The sequence below is a fragment of the Crinia signifera genome, chromosome 8 (assembly GCF_055691185.1).
Source record: "Crinia signifera chromosome 8, ASM5569118v1, whole genome shotgun sequence".
NCBI classification, from domain to species: Eukaryota; Metazoa; Chordata; class Amphibia; order Anura; family Myobatrachidae; genus Crinia; species Crinia signifera.
The window spans coordinates 8382828-8401157 of record NC_139224.1 but is presented as its reverse complement, the minus strand read 5'-3'; the positions used below and the strand labels follow the sequence as shown (position 1 = coordinate 8401157).

The window sequence follows — 18330 nt, the reverse complement described above, 5'->3', positions numbered from 1 at the left end:
TACACCTTTCTTATCAATTACCCTGTTTAAAATGACAGGTGATGACAATCATAAATTAAGATGGAAGTCCACAAACAGAGCATTCTGTCCCTCCTGGAGAGGGTCATGTTGGGAGGTATGGAGGTGTGGGGCGCTCACCTGGTGTGTCTGGTGAGTAGCTGTGTCTTTGCTGTGTAACATGGAGAGGCAGAGGGTGTCTGGCACTGTCTGTGGGCTCACTGGGCTGGTTCTCTGTCATGTGAGTCAGAGGCTCCACCCAGCGTTACAGCTTCAGACACACTTTGAGTGACAGATGTAGCCAAATATATAAGAGATTTTACTTGTATCAAAGTTGCAATGTAAAGGTATAATACGACTTAGCTTCATATATAGAAACGTACAGTATGTGTTTGCTGTGTTTGTGCTTTGCTCATGTTGCGTCATTGTATGTAACACACCCAATGGTCTGTGCGTCATTATAACATATAATATTACCTGATGTATTCCTGTCTGCTGTCTGTTTAGAAGGACGGGCCCACGAGGGCGCTACACATTGTGGAGGATCTCATCGCCTCGGAGAGAGCGTAAGTATAGTTACAGATATATATTGTGACAAGGATCACGCACACGGGGACTCAGATGAATAATGTTGGTGTTTATTTAGTACAGCAGGGTCACAGCAGAGCAGGGGCCATCCATACGCAGTCGGTATTACAGGCAGTAGCATACAGGCACGCTCACAATAGAAGAGTCTTGAAAGGCTCTCGTGGTCCCTATGCTAAAAAATAACATCCCCAGCCTGGGTAGATATGCCACCATTAAGAGCAACGTGACTCTGCCCTGGAAACCCTTATATCAGGAAATCCCATGTGCTGCTGATTAAACACATACCAAAACCTGGTCTGGATCCCCCACATTACTCTCATGTGGGGGAATGCTGACTCTGTCACACTATATATATATATATATATATATATATATATATATATATATATATATATATATATATATATATATATATATATATATATATATATATATATATATGCACTAGTACTATACTAACAGGATGTGTATGTTCTGTTATCATAGGACGACAGGTAATGCTGCACTCAAGCTTCTAAAACAATGAAAAGAGATGATGTTGCCTGTAGCAACCAATCAGATTTGACATTTCTCTATTGCATCCTGACCCCTACACTCAGCTGCCACCCCCTTGCAGCATACTCCTACCCCCCCCCCCCCCCTCCCGCAGTAACATTAACCCCCAGTGGCGTAAGTTCATCCCAATTGCCCGGAGGCAAGATAAATGTTGGTGCCCCCCCCCCCCCCCCCCCCTAATACAGACACATACACACCTCTGTCCCGCAAAAAAATGGGTATGGCCTCACAACCATTTCTTGGCCTCTGAAGGCATGATGAGGAGAAGCAGTGGTGAAAAGTGAGAGAGTGGGGGAGTGTGAGAGAGGGGAGAAAAGGTAAAAGTAAGTGTGAGAAGTGGGGGGGGGTGAGAGAGGGGAGAGTGTGTGAGAGATAGAGAGGGTGAGGGCTGAGCGTAGAAAGGGGTGTGAGAGAGCGTGAAGAGACAGAGTTGAGAGAAAGGGGGGAGAGAGTGTGAGCGGGAATCAAGACAGAGGGGTTAAAGAGAGAGGAGATGGGTGAGAGGGTGAAGAGGAGAGAGAGTTTGAGAGAAAGGAGTGAGAGAGGTGGAGAAGAAAGGGGGATGAGACATATTGAGAGAAGTGGGGGGGAGTAAATAAGGTAGATAAGAGAGATAGGGGTGAGAAAAGGAGAGAAGGGTGAGAGTAAGGGAGGGGGGTAAGTGTGAGAGAGGGGAAGAATAGAGGGGAGGTTGAGGGGAGAATGAGTGTGAGAAAGAGGGAGAAAAGAGAGAGGGGGTGGGATTGAGTGTGGAAAAAATAGGGAGAAAGTTAGAGATGGGGGGGAGGGAAGTGTGCGAAAAAGGGAAAGAAGAGAGAGCATTGATAGAAGTGTGCAGGGAGCAGCATACAGATCAACATTACCTTCTCTGTGTCACTGGATCCCCGTAAGAGTGGGAGTGCTCATGGGGGGTTGCCCAATGTCCCACGGAGGTGTTGCAGCTCCCAGTATGTGTCCTGGCTCCCTCCAAGAGTGGTATACGGCCTGCTTCTGTGTGAGGTGATATGCGGGTCGTCCGGCTTCTGTGATATGCGGGTCGGCTGTTTAATATGTAAAAAAAAAAATCACATAAACGACACGGGTTGTTCGTTCATGTGTCTTGGTGGCCTTCCGAAGTCCTCCACTTTCTCTGTCACTCAACACAAACACACACCTGTTTCACTCAAACATGCACATGTGCAGTCACTCTACACTTAACAGACACACACATCTGTCACTTAACACAAACACACACCTGTTTCACTAAAAACACACATGCAGCACTGCACACCTCTTACATAACACACTTCTGTAACTAAATAAATAAACAAACACATACTGTACACTTATAAACACACATGCAGCACTGCACACCTCTTACATAACACACTTCTGTAACTAAATAAAATACACACACATGCAGCACTGCACACCACATAACACACTTCTGTAACTAAATAAATACACCCATACTGTACACTTCTAAACATCCATGCACAGACTGCTCACTGATTAAACACGCCTCCTGGCACATGTCACATTATTTGCATAAATGTACCCATTTATTTGGGCTGCAGATAAAGAAAAAATAACCCATACTCACACATATAACTACATAAAGGGGGTCATTCTAATTTGTTCGCATCCACAGTGCGTTCGCATGAGGAATTGATGTGCGTATGCGCTGGTGCATGTGTATCGCCACACTATTCGCCAAGCGCAGGCACCCAAACTGCGGGCAGGAGTGGCTGCGTATATTCGCACCCAGCATTTTATGGTTGTTCCCATGGTAATCGGCCCGTGACGTGGGTGCCAGGGGTGGACAGCTGACATCACCGGATGTCAGCTGCCTGCCAAGTTCCTCTCGAGTGTGCACGCAGATCTAAGTGAACTGAGAGTCACTTAGATATGCGTGCACGTTCCACATCATTGGATGGTCAGCGGCCATCGAATCATGTGACTGTTTCCACGTAGCCTGCGAATGGATGTTTATGTTAAACATCCATTTGCAGCCCATGAGAAGGGACATGGCATGCAAGGGGGGGCGATCGGACCGACATTTGGCAGGCGACGTATCACACACCTATACACATGCATATATAGTCATACTGTCACACACTTATACATACCTACACTTATGCACACCTATTCACCCATGCACACATTCCAACAGTATAATAATTACACACAGATAAATACATACAGTATATTATAGTTACACACACACACACACACACACACACACACACACACACACACACACACACAAATACATACTGTATATAATAGTTACCACACACTGTACATAAGTTACACACACAGACAGATAAATACATACTGTACATAATAGGTACACATATACACACACACACACCCACACACAGATAATTACATACTGGATATAACAGTTAAACACACACACAGTCACACTCACCATGCTGCTGCTGCTGCAGGGCCTGCCTGGCTGGCAATGACTGTGTGTACAGTCCAGTCCAGTGCCGTGTAGCCACGCCCCTTTTCGGACTGCTGCTCCGGAGCCACTCGTTCCCTTTTATCTGGCTGCAAGGAAGGTGCAACTGCTGCACAGTGCACTAACTGCAGCTGGATTGCAGAAACTGAAACTAAAATTAAGCTCCCAGCAGCCCTGAGCTTCCTGCAGCAAGGTCTGCTAGGAGCTGTAGTTTTTTTCATTTTCTTTTATGCGAGTGCACCATGCTCCTCTCTCTGTGCCCCCCCTAGTGGCTAACGCCCGGCGGCAAATGTCTCCATTGCCTCCGGGAGTTACGCCACTGTTAACCCCCAACCCTGCGCAGCCTGACCCTACCCCTCCCCACTACTGCCTAACTCTCCCGTACCCAGCCACCTAAACCTTACCTCCCTATAACCTTACCCTCCCTTATGTGTGCCCCCCCACATTCTGCTGCCACTCCCCCTGCATCCTACTCTTAACCCCCCCGCAGTCTAACATTAACCCCCCACCACCACCCCCCCCCCCCCCCGCATCCCGACCCTACCTCTCCCTACTAGTGCCTTACTCTGTCTCCCATACCCAGCCACCTAAACCTTACACCTTACCCTCCCTTCTATGTGCCTGACCCCCACACTCTGCTGCCACCCCCTGTAGCCTACTCCTTACTCCTCCCCACAGTCTAACATTAACCCCCTCCACCTGCCGGCAGCCTGACCCCACCCCTCCCCACTACTGCCTAACTCTCCCGTACCCAGCCACCTAAACCTTACACCCCCATAGCCTTACCCTCCCTTCTATGTGCCTGACCCCCACACTCTGCTGCCACCCCCTGTAGCCTGCTCCTTACTCCTCCCCACAGTCTAACATTAACCCCCTCCACCTGCCGGCAGCCTGACCCCACCCCTCCCCACTACTGCCTAACTCTCCCGTACCCAGCCACCTAAACCTTACCCCCTATAACCTTACCCTCCCTTATGTGTGCCTGACCCCCACATTCTGCTGCCACTCCCCCTGCTTCCTACTCTTAACCCCCAGCAGTCTAACATTAACCCCCACCACCCCCCACCCCCGCATCCCGACCCCTACACCTCCCCACTAGTGCCTTACTCTGACTCCCATACCCAGCCACCTAAACCTTACACCCCATAGCCTTACCCTCCCTTCTATGTGCCTGACCCCCACACTCTGCTGCCTCATCCTACGCCCCCCCCCAACACCCCACAGCCTATCTCTACCCCCCCCCCTACCCCCGCAGCCTAACTCTCTCTCTCTCTCTCTCTCTCTCTCTCCCTATCTCAACTAAATTAATTCAAATATAGTTCTCAGCACTAAATTAAAAATTCATATATTTTGAAGATCATTTACAGAGCGATAAAGTGGAAATAATTACTAGTTGCAGATTGTATCATTTCCCTTTGAAAACAAAGTCTAATGTGTTTATCACTTGCAGCATTTTCAGTACTAATAATGCATTTTCTTCCAGATACGTGGAAATGCTGAGGCGTCTGTGCGCAGTAAGTGAACAGTCATTTTCCTCCTGTCGCATGTTACAAATGTCTTTTACAGTCTGTATTGCAGCAGCCAGGGGAGGGCTGGTAATGGGGGCAATCTTTCCAGATGTACCCTATCTATGAGAGCAGGCATTGAGTGACTGACAGTCCTTCCTTTAGTTATGCACGGCCATTGTATATAGCGTGGTCTAGGTGGCTTTGTCTGTATGGATTGTTTTGTGATCTTCTACGGACGTTCTGGAGAGGAAATAGTTCTCAGGATACCATGCAGGCTGAGACAGTGCTATCTTGGTCCAAGAACACAGACGCAGATGAAATCATTTAGAACTCCAGAGAGGATCAATTAAATTGAGGAGCCATTCTTATCTTTTAAAGGAGCCAGGGAACACCGGACATCCACTGACATCAATACAAATGGCTTCAAAAGGTTTGGGATCAGCAGTAATTTGTTTCTCAGTTACAAAGGCTTCTGGGACGGCCCTCCCAAGCTTTAGGCATATATATTACCGTAAGGCCAAGCAGCCACTTTGGGGGTGAGTTGTTCTTAGCCTTGAAAAGTGCTAAAATGGCGAGTGATAAACAAGCAGCCAATCAGCTCAGGCCCCATACACTGCTGCGAATTCCCTCCTTGGAGAAATCGCACGCAGTGCTCCCTTGAGCCGCAATCCCAGCCAAGTCAGCCCAGCTCAGAATCAATCTGAGAGTCGGGATTCCGACTGTTAACCGGTATTCCGACCTACAGGGGCTAACCTCCCTCGTGGGGGTCCACAACCCCCACAAAGGGAAAATAGAACCTGCAGGGGGCTTCTTAGTGCTCACCCCACTGTCCAAGTACCGGCATTTGGGATTCTGACGTCGGCCTAATGATGTCGCACCCCCATACCACACCCCATTTTTCAAACACAGCCTGTAACATGGCAGTTAGGAGCTTAATTGGCTGCTTGTTTATCACTCTCCATTTGATCACTTTTCATGCTCAGTACATCTGGCCCTGGGTCACTTACTCCAGTCACCCTGATCCTACGCTCCGTGTATCCCCGCAGGGCCGGCCGGGGACCCCCGGGAGAGCAGACACGTATCCTCCTCACTCTTGTGTGTTAGAATGTTACAGGAGGGGGTAATGAGAGGAAATGGAAGTGATGGGTATAACAATACACAGGGGAGGGGGCGGATAAATAATGGATGATAAAACACGTTTGCAAACAGCTTTAATGTGCTTGAAACCGAGAGTGCTAAACACACGATCCCATACATAATTAATGGGCGAGTTACACAGACTGCAGCGTTGCCCGGAGCTGAGCTTGGTCGCAGGACTGGGGGAGCGACGGACGCGCAGGGCAGAGCCACCGGCTGCGAGCGCTCCCAGGAGAGACTGCTGTGTGTGGTGTAGCGGCTTGGGGTAGATAACAGATATCTATAGCTATTGTTAATGGTCATCAGAGAGGGCCGGAGATCTGCGCTGTCCTGGAGATAGGGATAAGGAAGATCAATGCGGTTATACGCAGAGCAAATGCTGAGTAATGTCACTCTGATGGTTCTGAGGCCTGGTGACCTCCTGGGCCTTCACCGTGTGCATCTCCCTTATATACACAGCGCGTGCATCTCCCTCATATACACAGCGCGCGTGTATCTCCCTCATATACCCAGCGCGTGTGCATCTCCCTCATATACACAGCGCGTGCATCTCCCTCATATACACAGCGCGTGTGCATCTCCCTCATATACACAGCGCGTGCATCTCCCTCATATACACAGCGCGTGTGCATCTCCCTCATATACCCAGCGCGTGTGCATCTCCCTCATATACACAGCGCGTGCATCTCCCTCATATACACAGCGCGTGTGCATCTCCCTCATATACACAGCGCGTGTGCATCTCCCTCATATACACAGCGCGTGCATCTCCCTCATATACCCAGTGCGTGTGCATCTCCCTCATATACACAGCGCATGTGCATCTCCCTCATATACCCAGAGCGTGTGCATCTCCCTCATATACCCAGCGCACGTGTATCCCCCTCATATACACGCGCTGTGTATATGAGGGAGATACGCACATGCTGGGTATATGAGGGAGAGGCACACACGCTGTGTATCTCCCTCATATACACAGCGCGTGTGCCTCTTCCTCATATACCCAGCACGTGTGTATCTCCCTCATATACACAGCGCGTGTGCATCTCCCTCATATACACAGCGCGTGTGCATCTCCCTCATATACACAGCGCGTGTGTATCTCCCTCATATACCCAGCGCGTGTGTATCTCCCTCATATACACAGCGCGTGTGTATCTCCCTCATATACACAGCGCGTGTGTATCTCCCTCATATACCCAGCGTGTATGTATCTCCCTCATATACCCAGAGCGCGTGTATCTCCCTCATATACACAGCGCGTGTGCATCTCCCTCATATACACAGCGCATGTGTATCTCCCTCATATACACAGAGCGTGTGTATCTCCCTCATATACACAGCGCGTGTGTATATCCCTCATATACACAGTGCGTGTGCATCTCCCTCATATACACAGCGTGTGTGCATCTCCCTCATATACACAGCACGTGTGCATCTCCCTCATATACCCAGCGCGTGTGTATCTCCCTCATATACACAGCGCGTGTGCATCTCCCTCATATACCCAGCGCGTGTGCATCTCCCTCATATACACAGCGCGTGTGCATCTCCCTCATATACACCGCGCGTGTGCACCTCCCTCATATACACAGCGCGTGTGCATCTCCCTCATATACACAGCGCGTGTGCATCTCCCTCATATACACAGCGCGTGTGCATCTCCCTCATATACACAGCGCGTGTGCATCTCCCTCATATACACAGCGCATGTGCATCTCCCTCATATACCCAGAGCGTGTGCATCTCCCTCATATACCCAGCGCGCGTGTATCTCCCTCATATACACAGCGCGTGTGCCTCTCCCTCATATACCCAGCACGTGCGTATCTCCCTCATATACACAGCGCGTGTGCATCTCCCTCATATACACAGCGCGTGTGCATCTCCCTCATATACACAGAGCGTGTGCATCTCCCTCATATACACAGCGCGTGTGAATCTCCCTCATATACACAGCATGTATCTCGCTCATATACACAGCGCTTGTGTATCTCCCTCATATACCCAGCGCGTGTCCCTCATATACCCAGCGCATGTGTATCTCCCTCATATACCCAGCGTGTGTGCATCTCCCTCATATACACAGCGCGTGTGCATCTCCCTCATATACACAGTGTGTGTGTATCTCCCTCATATACCCAGCGTGTGTGAATCTCCCTCATATACACAGTACGTGTGTGTATATCCGTCATATACACAGCGCGTGTGTATCTCCCTCATATACCCAGCGCGTGTGAATCTCCCTCATATACCCAGCGCGTGTGCATCTCCCTCATATACCCAGCGCGTGTGCATCTCCCTCATATACCCAGCGCTTGTGTATCTCCCTCATATACACAGCACGTATCTCCCTCATATACACAGCGCGTGTGTATCTCCCTCATATACCCAGCGCGTGTCCCTCATATACACAGCGCGTGTGTATCTCCCTCATATACACAGCGCGTGTGTATCTCCCTCATATACACAGCACGTGTGTATCTCCCTCATATACCCAGCACGTGTGTATCTCCCTCATATACACAGCGCGTGTGCATCTCCCTCATATACACAGCGCGTGTGTATCTCCCTCATATACACAGAGCGTGTGTATCTCCCTCATATACACAGCACATGTGTATCTCCCTCATATACCCAGCACGTGTGTATCTCCCTCATATACACAGCGCGTGTGCATCTCCCTCATATACACAACGTGTGCATCTCCCTCATATGCACGGCGCGTGTGCATCTTCCTCATATACACAGCGCCTGTGTATCTCCCTCATATACACAGCGCGTGTGCATCTCCCTCATATACACAGAGTGTGTGTCTTTCCCTCATATACACAGCGCGTGTGCATCTCCCTCATATACCCAGCGCATGTGTATTTCCCTCATATATCCAGCACGTGTGCATCTCCCTCATATACACAGCGCGTGTGCATCTCCCTCATATACACAACGTGTGCATCTCCCTCATATACACAGCATGTGTATCTCCCTCATATACACAGCGCGTGGGCATCTCCCTCATATACACAGCGCGTGGGCATCTCCCTCATATACACAGTGCGTGTGCATCTCCCTCATATACACAACGTGTGCATTTCCCTCATATGCACAGCACGTGTGCATCTCCCTCATATACACGGTGCGTGTGTATCTCCCTCGTATACACGGCGCGTGTGTATCTCCCTCATACTGTATACACGGCGTGTGTGTGTATCTCCTTCATATACACGGCGCGTGTGTACACACTGAATGGGGCCATAGTGTGACATGTGGGGCATAGTGTGACGTGTGGGGAACATAGTGTGGCATGTGGGGCATAGCGCAACATGTGGGGGTATAGTGTGACGTGTGGGGGCTGTGGCAGAGTCAGCTTTCCCCAACATGACATGTGATGGATCCAGACCAGGTTTTGGTAGCTGTAGCAGAATCCCAGGTGTGTAATCAGCAGAACCTGGGATGTCCTGATATAAGGGTTTCCAGGGCAGAGTCACCTTGCTCTCGTTGGTGGAATATCTACCCGAGTGATAGGCCGGGGGGTGTTATAGCATAGGGACCACGGAAACCTTTCAAGTCTTCTATGCTGAGCGTGCCTGTATGCTACTATCTGTAATACCGACTGCATATGGATGGAACCGGCTATGCTGTGACCCTGCTGTACTAAATAAACACCAAAAGCCTTCATCTGAGTCCCTGTGTTTGTGATCCTTGTCACAGGGCATAGTGTGACGTGTGGGGGCACAGTGTGACGTGTGGGGGCATAGTGCAGTGTTTGGGGCATAGTGCGATGTGTGGGGGCATAGAGTAGCATGTGGGGGCAAAGTGTGACGAGTTGGGGAAAATGTGACACTTTGCTGCGAGTACATTGTCGCCACCCAGACAGAAATGAAACCCACACTGTACAAATCTGAGAGAGAATTGTGAATGGATTGCAATTAGCAATCCATTTTCAAATCCATCGATTGATGTGAGATACCCATTGCCCATAGCAACATCCCATCTGAGGTATTACCCCCCTCTTAGTACATAAAACCCGCCCAGCATTCCCTAATGACCAGTACACCGCAGAGCGCTGCGCCAGCCCCCGCAGTACTGCCATGTGATCAGTGGGTGGGCATTGTCATACTCTGCAGAGTCACATATGTAAATACTCCGGCCTCTCCTGTGACAACAATAGCTCAGCAATGTGTCGTCACGGGATCCGAGTTTCCAAAACACGCAGGAATGTTTGTACGCATGCTGCTAATTTGCATAGCGTTCCCCACGCACCGTATAATGTCACATTACCATTAATGCAGTGATTGGTCGCAGGCCTGGACATCGGAGCTGGCATCTGCTGACTCTGTGGGATGACGCTGCGAGACCAGCTGTTCCCTTATAGAATTCGGAACTCGTGCCAGTATCAACTCCTCATTGGTTTCAGACTAACAATATGGGGGAGGGGCTTATGTTGCAAATGGTTCCTCTGTTTAATTTGGAATTTCAGGCAGCTCGGACACGTCCCATTCCCTGACCTCTCTCTTTCATTCTTGTCACCCCTCATCTCTGTGTCCCGTCACTTGTTTCTATAATAGAATCAGTCATTAGCCCCCTACATACCGGAATATCGCCTGCTACTGTACATGTTGCAGACATTGAAAATGCCAGTAGTACCAATGTTTTTAAAACTGGTAAAATAACATTGTTTAGTCCTAAACGGTTTGGGAACAACGATGGTTTCTGATACTAACCGATAGTTTTAGTTGTATAAAGTAAACTAGATACTTAATAACTCTCCTTGCAAAGGATTTGAACACCACACTTCCTGCACCATATTGTGGTGCAAAGGATTTGAACACCAAACTTCCTGCGCCATATTGTGGTGCAAAGGATTTGAACACACAACTTCCTGTGCAATATTGTGGTGCAAAGGATTTGAACACACAACTTCCTGCGCCATATTGTGGTGCAAAGTATTTGAACACCAAACTTCATGCACCATATTGTGGTGCAAAGGATTTGAACACCAAACTTCCTGCACCATATTGTGGTGCAAAGGATTTGAACACCAAACTTGCTGCACCATATTGTGGTGCAGAGGATTTGAACACCAAACTTCCTGCACCATATTGTGGTGCAAAGGATTTGAACACCACACTTCCTGCACCATATTGTGGTGCAAAGGATTTGAACACCAAACTTCCTGCACCATATTGTGGTGCAAAGGATTTGAACACCAAACTTCCTGCACCATATTGTGGTGCAAAGGATTTGAACACCAAACTTCCTGCACCATATTGTGGTGCAAAGAATTTGAACACCACACTTCCTGCACCATATTGTGGTGCAAAGGATTTGAACACCACACTTCCTGTACCATATTGTGGTGCAAAGGATTTGAACACCAAACTTCCTGCGCCATATTGTGGTGCAAAGGATTTGAACACCAAACTTCCTGCGCCATATTGTGGTGCAAAGGATTTGAACACACAACTTCCTGCGCCATATTGTGGTGCAAAGTATTTGAACACCAAACTTCCTGCACCATATTGTGGTCCAAAGGATTTGAACACCAAACTTCCTGCACCATATTGTGGTGCAAAGGATTTGAACACCAAACTTGCTGCACCATATTGTGGTGCAGAGGATTTGACCACCACACTTCCTGCACCATATTGTGGTGCAAAGGATTTGAACACCACACTTCCTGCACCATATTGTGGTGCAAAGGATTTGAACACCACACTTCCTGTACCATATTGTGGTGCAAAGGATTTGAACACCACACTTCCTGCGCCATATTGTGGTGCAAAGGATTTGAACACCAAACTTCCTGCGCCATATTGTGGTGCAAAGGATTTGAACACCAAACTTGCTGCACCATATTGTGGTGCAGAGGATTTGAACACCAAACTTCCTGCACCATATTGTGGTGCAAAGGATTTGAACACCACACTTCCTGCACCATATTGTGGTGCAAAGGATTTGAACACCAAACTTCCTGCACCATATTGTGGTGCAAAGGATTTGAACACCAAACTTGCTGCACCATATTGTGGTGCAGAGGATTTGAACACCAAACTTCCTGCACCATATTGTGGTGCAAAGGATTTGAACACCACACTTCCTGCACCATATTGTGGTGCAAAGGATTTGAACACCAAACTTCCTGCACCATATTGTGGTGCAAAGGATTTGAACACCAAACTTCCTGCACCATATTGTGGTGCAAAGGATTTGAACACCACACTTCCTGTACCATATTGTGGTGCAAAGGATTTGAACACCAAACTTGCTGCACCATATTGTGGTGCAGAGGATTTGAACACCACACTTCCTGCACCATATTGTGGTGCAAAGGATTTGAACACCACACTTCCTGCACCATATTGTGGTGCAAAGGATTTGAACACCAAACTTCCTGCACCATATTCATACACTAACATTGTGGGTTATTAGTAATAATGTGATTTGTATGGACCTTATCAATTATAACTTTTAATTAAATCCTCCTGTATTTAAAACACACATTGATCAGCATTCCATGTAGAGGACTTGAACACCAAACCTCAGATACCACAGTCAGACACTTAACACATGAACTGCTTCACACTACATTGTTCTGCACCGCTTTAAACAAAAAATTGCATTTAGGGGCTAATTCAGCATAGATTGCTAATCCACCAAGTTGCACATTATAATAATAATAATAATAATGATATTTATATAGCACTTTTCTCCCAATAGGACTCAAAGTGCTTCACACATTGTCTTTACAGCTCGAAATACAAAACAAGCTTAACAGTAGATGTCAGTGAAATGTTTGAGTAAATAAGTATGTCTTTAGTCTATTTTTAAAGGATTCTATAGTGGGCGCTTCTCGCACTGTGCGAGGAAGAGAGTTCCACAGAGTTGGAGCAGCAAAGTTGAAAGCTCGACCCCCAGATGAATTCAGGGAGATTCTGGGTACTGTTAGTAGTCCTTCTTCAGTGGATCGTAGTAATCGAGTAGGACAGTAAGGGATCAGCAGCTGTTGCAGGTACCTTGGGCCCTGGTCATGTAGGGCCTTGAAAGCGAGTAAGCCAATCTTGAAAACGATTCGCCATTTTACAGGTAGCCAGTGAAGGGCGTAGAGAATGGGAGTTATGTGACATTACTTTTTTACGTAGACAGCCGCTAGACAGGTGTGCCCAGGGGTTTCCTGGGAGGGTCTGTGACGTCAGCTCCGGGCCCGATCTGCCTGACAGCACAGGCTGCGCACACTGGGACAATCATTTGTGATTGGATTTGCAGTTATTCGCTGATCTGCAATATTTTCAGGTCTGAATAACCCCCCTCTGACAGGAGCAGGTGTGGGAAGATCCTGGTGCCTGAGAGTCTGCTTATTACATGACGTGAGATCTATAGTAATCAGCGAGGTGCGACCCATTGTTACCAATACACTGCTCACCACCAAACTACAGTGAGGTCACCGCCAGGCGTAAGTCGGCTTCTCCCACCTATTTCCTGTACAATCGTGTCATCACATGCCCAATCAGGGTGAGATTGGATATGGTCATTTCAAGTGTCAATAGGAATATTCTAAAACCTGTCTGCAGATTGCTAACATGGAAACCGGAAAGTATTAAATGTAAATCCTGTTTAAAGCCCCGTGAGATTGCAGCGTCACGTTCACACAGGTGCAGAGCGCCAGCTCCGAGGACCGACGTGAGACTGGAGAGTCCTCTGTGTGAGGTGGCAGAATGGGAATGGGGGGGCTGTTGCCGTGTTCTTACCTCTTGCTGTAATAAGCGGTTGATATGTTGACGTGCAACAGGTCGACGCTTGATAAAGTTTGACATGAGTTTTTTCCACACAAAAATTATGTATTATTTATTATGTATGTTTCCTCCGTACCCAGTTTACCCTGTTGTTGTTCTTCTGTGTATTGTTCTACCTGTAGGGTAACAGGAGACCCATGGAAACATGCAAACTTCACACAGATAGGACCTTAGTGGGCATGAAACCCCAGAGATCAGTGCTGTGAGGCAGTAATGCTAACCATTGTGCCAACTGTGCTGCCCAGTGATGTGCCCGGTGTCTTTCACATGAAGCTGTTACTTTTATTACAGTCTGCAGCGAGGGGTGTGAGGGAGGTCAGGACCCCAATTGTCCCAAATCACAGGATGAGCAGTAACTGCCCTGATAATGGCGCTTCCTGTCACTCTCCCCTGCGTTCTGGTCTGTTATTCCCAAGCTGAGGACAGTTCAGATACAAAAGGGGGAAATTTACCAAGATGGGAGTTCCTTATCACATGGGATGTCAACAATGAAGAGCTCAACATCATTTGGTCAGCATGGTTAAATGTCGACGGGGCTATGGTGGATCGCTGGAAAGGTCAACATGAAATTTTGAGGATTTTTATTTTTACATTTTATTACACGTCTTCATACTTTACCATCCCATGAGGACCCCGATAGGAAACGGTAAAGTGTGCGGAGCGCAGCGGGGCGCGTGGCCTGAAGCATGGCGAGTGATGCAAGGGGGCGCGGTACACGAATTAGAAGTCCACTTCATCAGGTGGTGACATTGACACCAGCAAAACATGAAAAAATTCTCTCAACATTTTCGTGTAACAACCTTTTTTCGTGTCACATTTCCTTGTGTCGACATTTTGCCACATTCAACGTTTTTGGAGATGATTTAGACATTGTTGACCGAATACACCACACCCAATAATCCTAGGTGCAAAAATACAAAACAGGAGTAGCCTGCGCTTCCACAGATGCTGCCTCACTGACCTTTTCCTATGTGGGAATGTGCCCAGTTGGCTCCGATGGGGGGGTGGGGGCAGGTTCTCTTTACCCAGGCCTGGGCAGCTTTGGAGAGACCGTCCTTTCTCTCTCACTCTGCTTCATGTGCGCGGGGGGTGTGAATGATCGCACCCGCTGCCCCCTGCTCCTTACTTGCTGCCGCCCCCTGTCCTGTGCAGCGCAGAAAATGTAAAAAAAAAATATTCACTAAGGGGGACTGGCCACACCTCCATGCATTGGCCACGCCCCCTAGGAGTACCTGGCCCCAGCACGGCTGTTGGGGTGGCTGAGAACTCATATATATATATGTGTGTGCGTGTGTAATATTTGGTCACGATACAGAGTGCACCCTACTCTGTGCCCTTCCTCAGGTCAGGCTGTAGCGGAGCATTACCGGAGTGATTATTTCCTGGCAATCAGCGGCACAGTATTCCCTGAGCATGGGCAGGATTGGTAATAAAGGCACAATACCCGCAAGTATGTGCCGGTGATAACGCCGTACCAGCAGCACATGGCTCCTGTATAGTATGGAAGTGACAAGGACACCGCCAGTGATTGTTTTTTTATTACTTTCTGCAGCAGCATAAAAATAAGTTGAGCAAAGGTCATATTGTCCAAAAGCACCAGTTATGTGGCTCCGGGGGGCTCTGCGCTGGTTTTATCCAACCACCTGGCTGCAATGGGGAGATTGACGAGTGTGCTTGGTAAAACTCTGAGGGGCAATAACTGCGGAATTCAGCGGAGCCTGCAAGTCACACATAAGAGCCCCAGAGCAGACATATGCTGATGATGTAGGGGCGCTGCGCGCTGTCACATCATGAGGGAAGGGCCCTGGTACTGCGGCTGCCATCAGACCCAGCGAGCTGCTGGTGACGAGTCATCATAATCATTATCCTTAGGGGAGGGAGGATGTAGAGCAGGACTCCAGGGGTAATTATTGGAATTCTATAAATAGCATCGCTGGCGTTAATTGACAAGAACAAACAGTGGACATAGACAGACATCGAAAGTAGCCGAGCGTCTTAATCCTCCTGTAAGGTCACTAATTACTCCTATAACTGTTACCGTAACTGGCGCTTTCCACCTTCAGGCGACATTGTCGGCTGTATTTGATGTTTTATAACTTTTACTACGAGTGTTGTTTTTACTTATGTGTTTTTGGGGGGTTTTCAGTCATGTTTTTATAGGGTTGGGATCATTTGGTCTACAGCATGATGGTCGACAGTCATTAGGTCAACACCATTAGGTCGACATGGGAAAAGGTCGACATGGGAAAATGTCGTCATGGTTCTAGGTTGAAAGGTCATTAGTTTGACAGGTGGTTAGTTCGACAGGTCATTAGTTCGACAATGTCTAGGTCGATAGTGAAAAGGTTGACATGGGGTTTTCACTGTTTTTTTTTACCTGAATGTCAACCCAATCGACATGGACACAGTTTAAAGTGCACTGCATCCCCTCGCATCGCTCGCTATGCGTCGGGCACGGTGCCTCGCTACGCTCGGCACACTATTTTATTCTCCCACCACGCTCTAGTGGATGGTAGGGCATGAAATACCGCCTGTCGGCACATGTCGGCTCAAAAAAACCAGTGAAAAACCCCATGTCGGCCTTTTGACTGTCGACCTAGACACTGTCAAACTAATGACCTGTCGAACTAACGACCTGTCGAACTAATGACCTGTCGACCTAGAACCATGTCGAACTTTTCCTATGTCGACCTAGACCCATGTCGACCTTTTCCCATGTTGACCTAATGGTGTCGACCTAATGACTGTCTACCATCATGCTGTAGACTAAATGACCGCATCCTGTATTTATAGCATCGGGCAGTAGTCGCATCACTGGTAGCAAAACAAAATTCAAATACTGTAGTTCCAAAAAATACATGGATGAAAAAACACAAATATAAACCACAAAGATAAAGCAACATAGCTGCAGGGAGGCGCAGCTAAGCGAGCGCATACAAATATTACTTACTATTAATTACTAGTTAAAAGCCCGTCAAAAAATGACGACTTAGTCCTTATTACATGAAGCAGTGATAAGAGTGTCAGCCTTGAAGTAACATTCATCAAGTGAATTTGATAAAATTATAGCTAGTAGCTTATTGGTTGCTATGGACAACACACACACAGTATATATTCATTTCTCCTCTGAGCCTGACATCTCTTGTCCTGTACATCTTTCCTTTGTGCTTGTTAGATATTTTCCACATTGAGTTCAGGAAGCAATTATTGCTGGTGATTGATGAAGAGGCGACATGCAGAACCTCACTTGACCCTCGCACCACAAAGCCCCCAGGGGACAACGTAACGGAGACAAAACGTTGTATATCTGTATAAATAAAGCAGAAGACGCATCAGCGTAATAGCTGTGTGTGGCAGAGGCTGGGGGTTACTCCTCGCAGTGAGGATGGAGGGGGCGCAGTGAGGGTGGAGGGGGTTACGCCTCGCAGTGAGGGTGGAGGTTGTTACGCCTCGCAGTGAGGATGGAGGGGTTACTCCTCGCAGTGAGGATGGAGGGGGCGCAGTGAGGGTGGAGGGGGTTACACCTCGCAGTGAGGATGGAGGGGGCGCAGTGAGGGTGGAGGGGGTTACTCCTCGCAGTGAGGATGGAGGGGGCGCAGTGAGGATGGAGGGGGTTACTCCTCGCAGTGAGGATGGAGGGAGCGCAGTGAGGGTGGAGGTTGTTACACCTCGCAGTGAGGATGGAGGGGGCGCAGTGAGGATGGAGGGGGTTACTCCTCGCAGTGAAGATGGAGGGGGCGCAGTGAGGGTGGAGGTTGTTACGCCTCGCAGTGAGGATGGAGGGGGCGCAGTGAGGGTGGAGGGGGTTACACTTCACAGTGAGGATGGAGGGGTTACACCTCGCAGTGAGGGTCGAGGGGGGTACGCCTCGCAGTGAGGATGGAGGGGGTTATACCTCGCAGTGAGGATGGAGGGGTTACACCTTGCAGTGAGGATGGAGGGGGTTACACCTCGCAGTGAGGATGGAGGGGGTTATACCTCGCAGTGAGGATGGAGGGGGTTATACCTCACAGTGAGGATGGAGGGGTTACTCCTCGCAGTGAGGATGGAGGAGGTTACACCTCGCAGTGAGGATGGAGGGGTTACACCTCGCAGTGAGGATGGAGGGGGTTATACCTCGCAGTGAGGATGGAGGGGTTACACCTCGCAGTGAGGATGGAGGGGGTTACACCTCGCAGTGAGGATGGAGGGGTTACTCCTCGCAGTGAGGATGGAGGGGTTACTCCTCGCAGTGAGGATGGAGGGGTTACTCCTCGCAGTGAGGGTGGAGGGGTTACGCCTCGCAGTGAGGGTGGAGGGGTTA

The 18330-nt window shown here is 48.6% G+C and overlaps 1 protein-coding gene across 5 annotated transcripts in view; it reads left to right on the top strand.

Moving 5' to 3' along the window:
* Window positions 1–18330, top strand: part of FGD5 (FYVE, RhoGEF and PH domain containing 5) — a 107999-nt gene that overhangs the window by 39457 nt on the left and 50212 nt on the right. For 4 of the 5 annotated variants that reach the window (XR_014454265.1, XM_083155689.1, XM_083155690.1 and 1 more), the window contains exons 4-5: window positions 505–563; window positions 5073–5103. Coding sequence is in view for 4 of the 5 variants with exons in the window: in XM_083155689.1 (XP_083011815.1) it covers window positions 505–563; window positions 5073–5103 (90 nt within the window). In the remaining variant the exon portion in view is untranslated. The remainder of the gene's footprint in view (window positions 1–504; window positions 564–5072; window positions 5104–18330) is intronic. The other variant, XM_083155688.1, reaches the window with a different exon arrangement.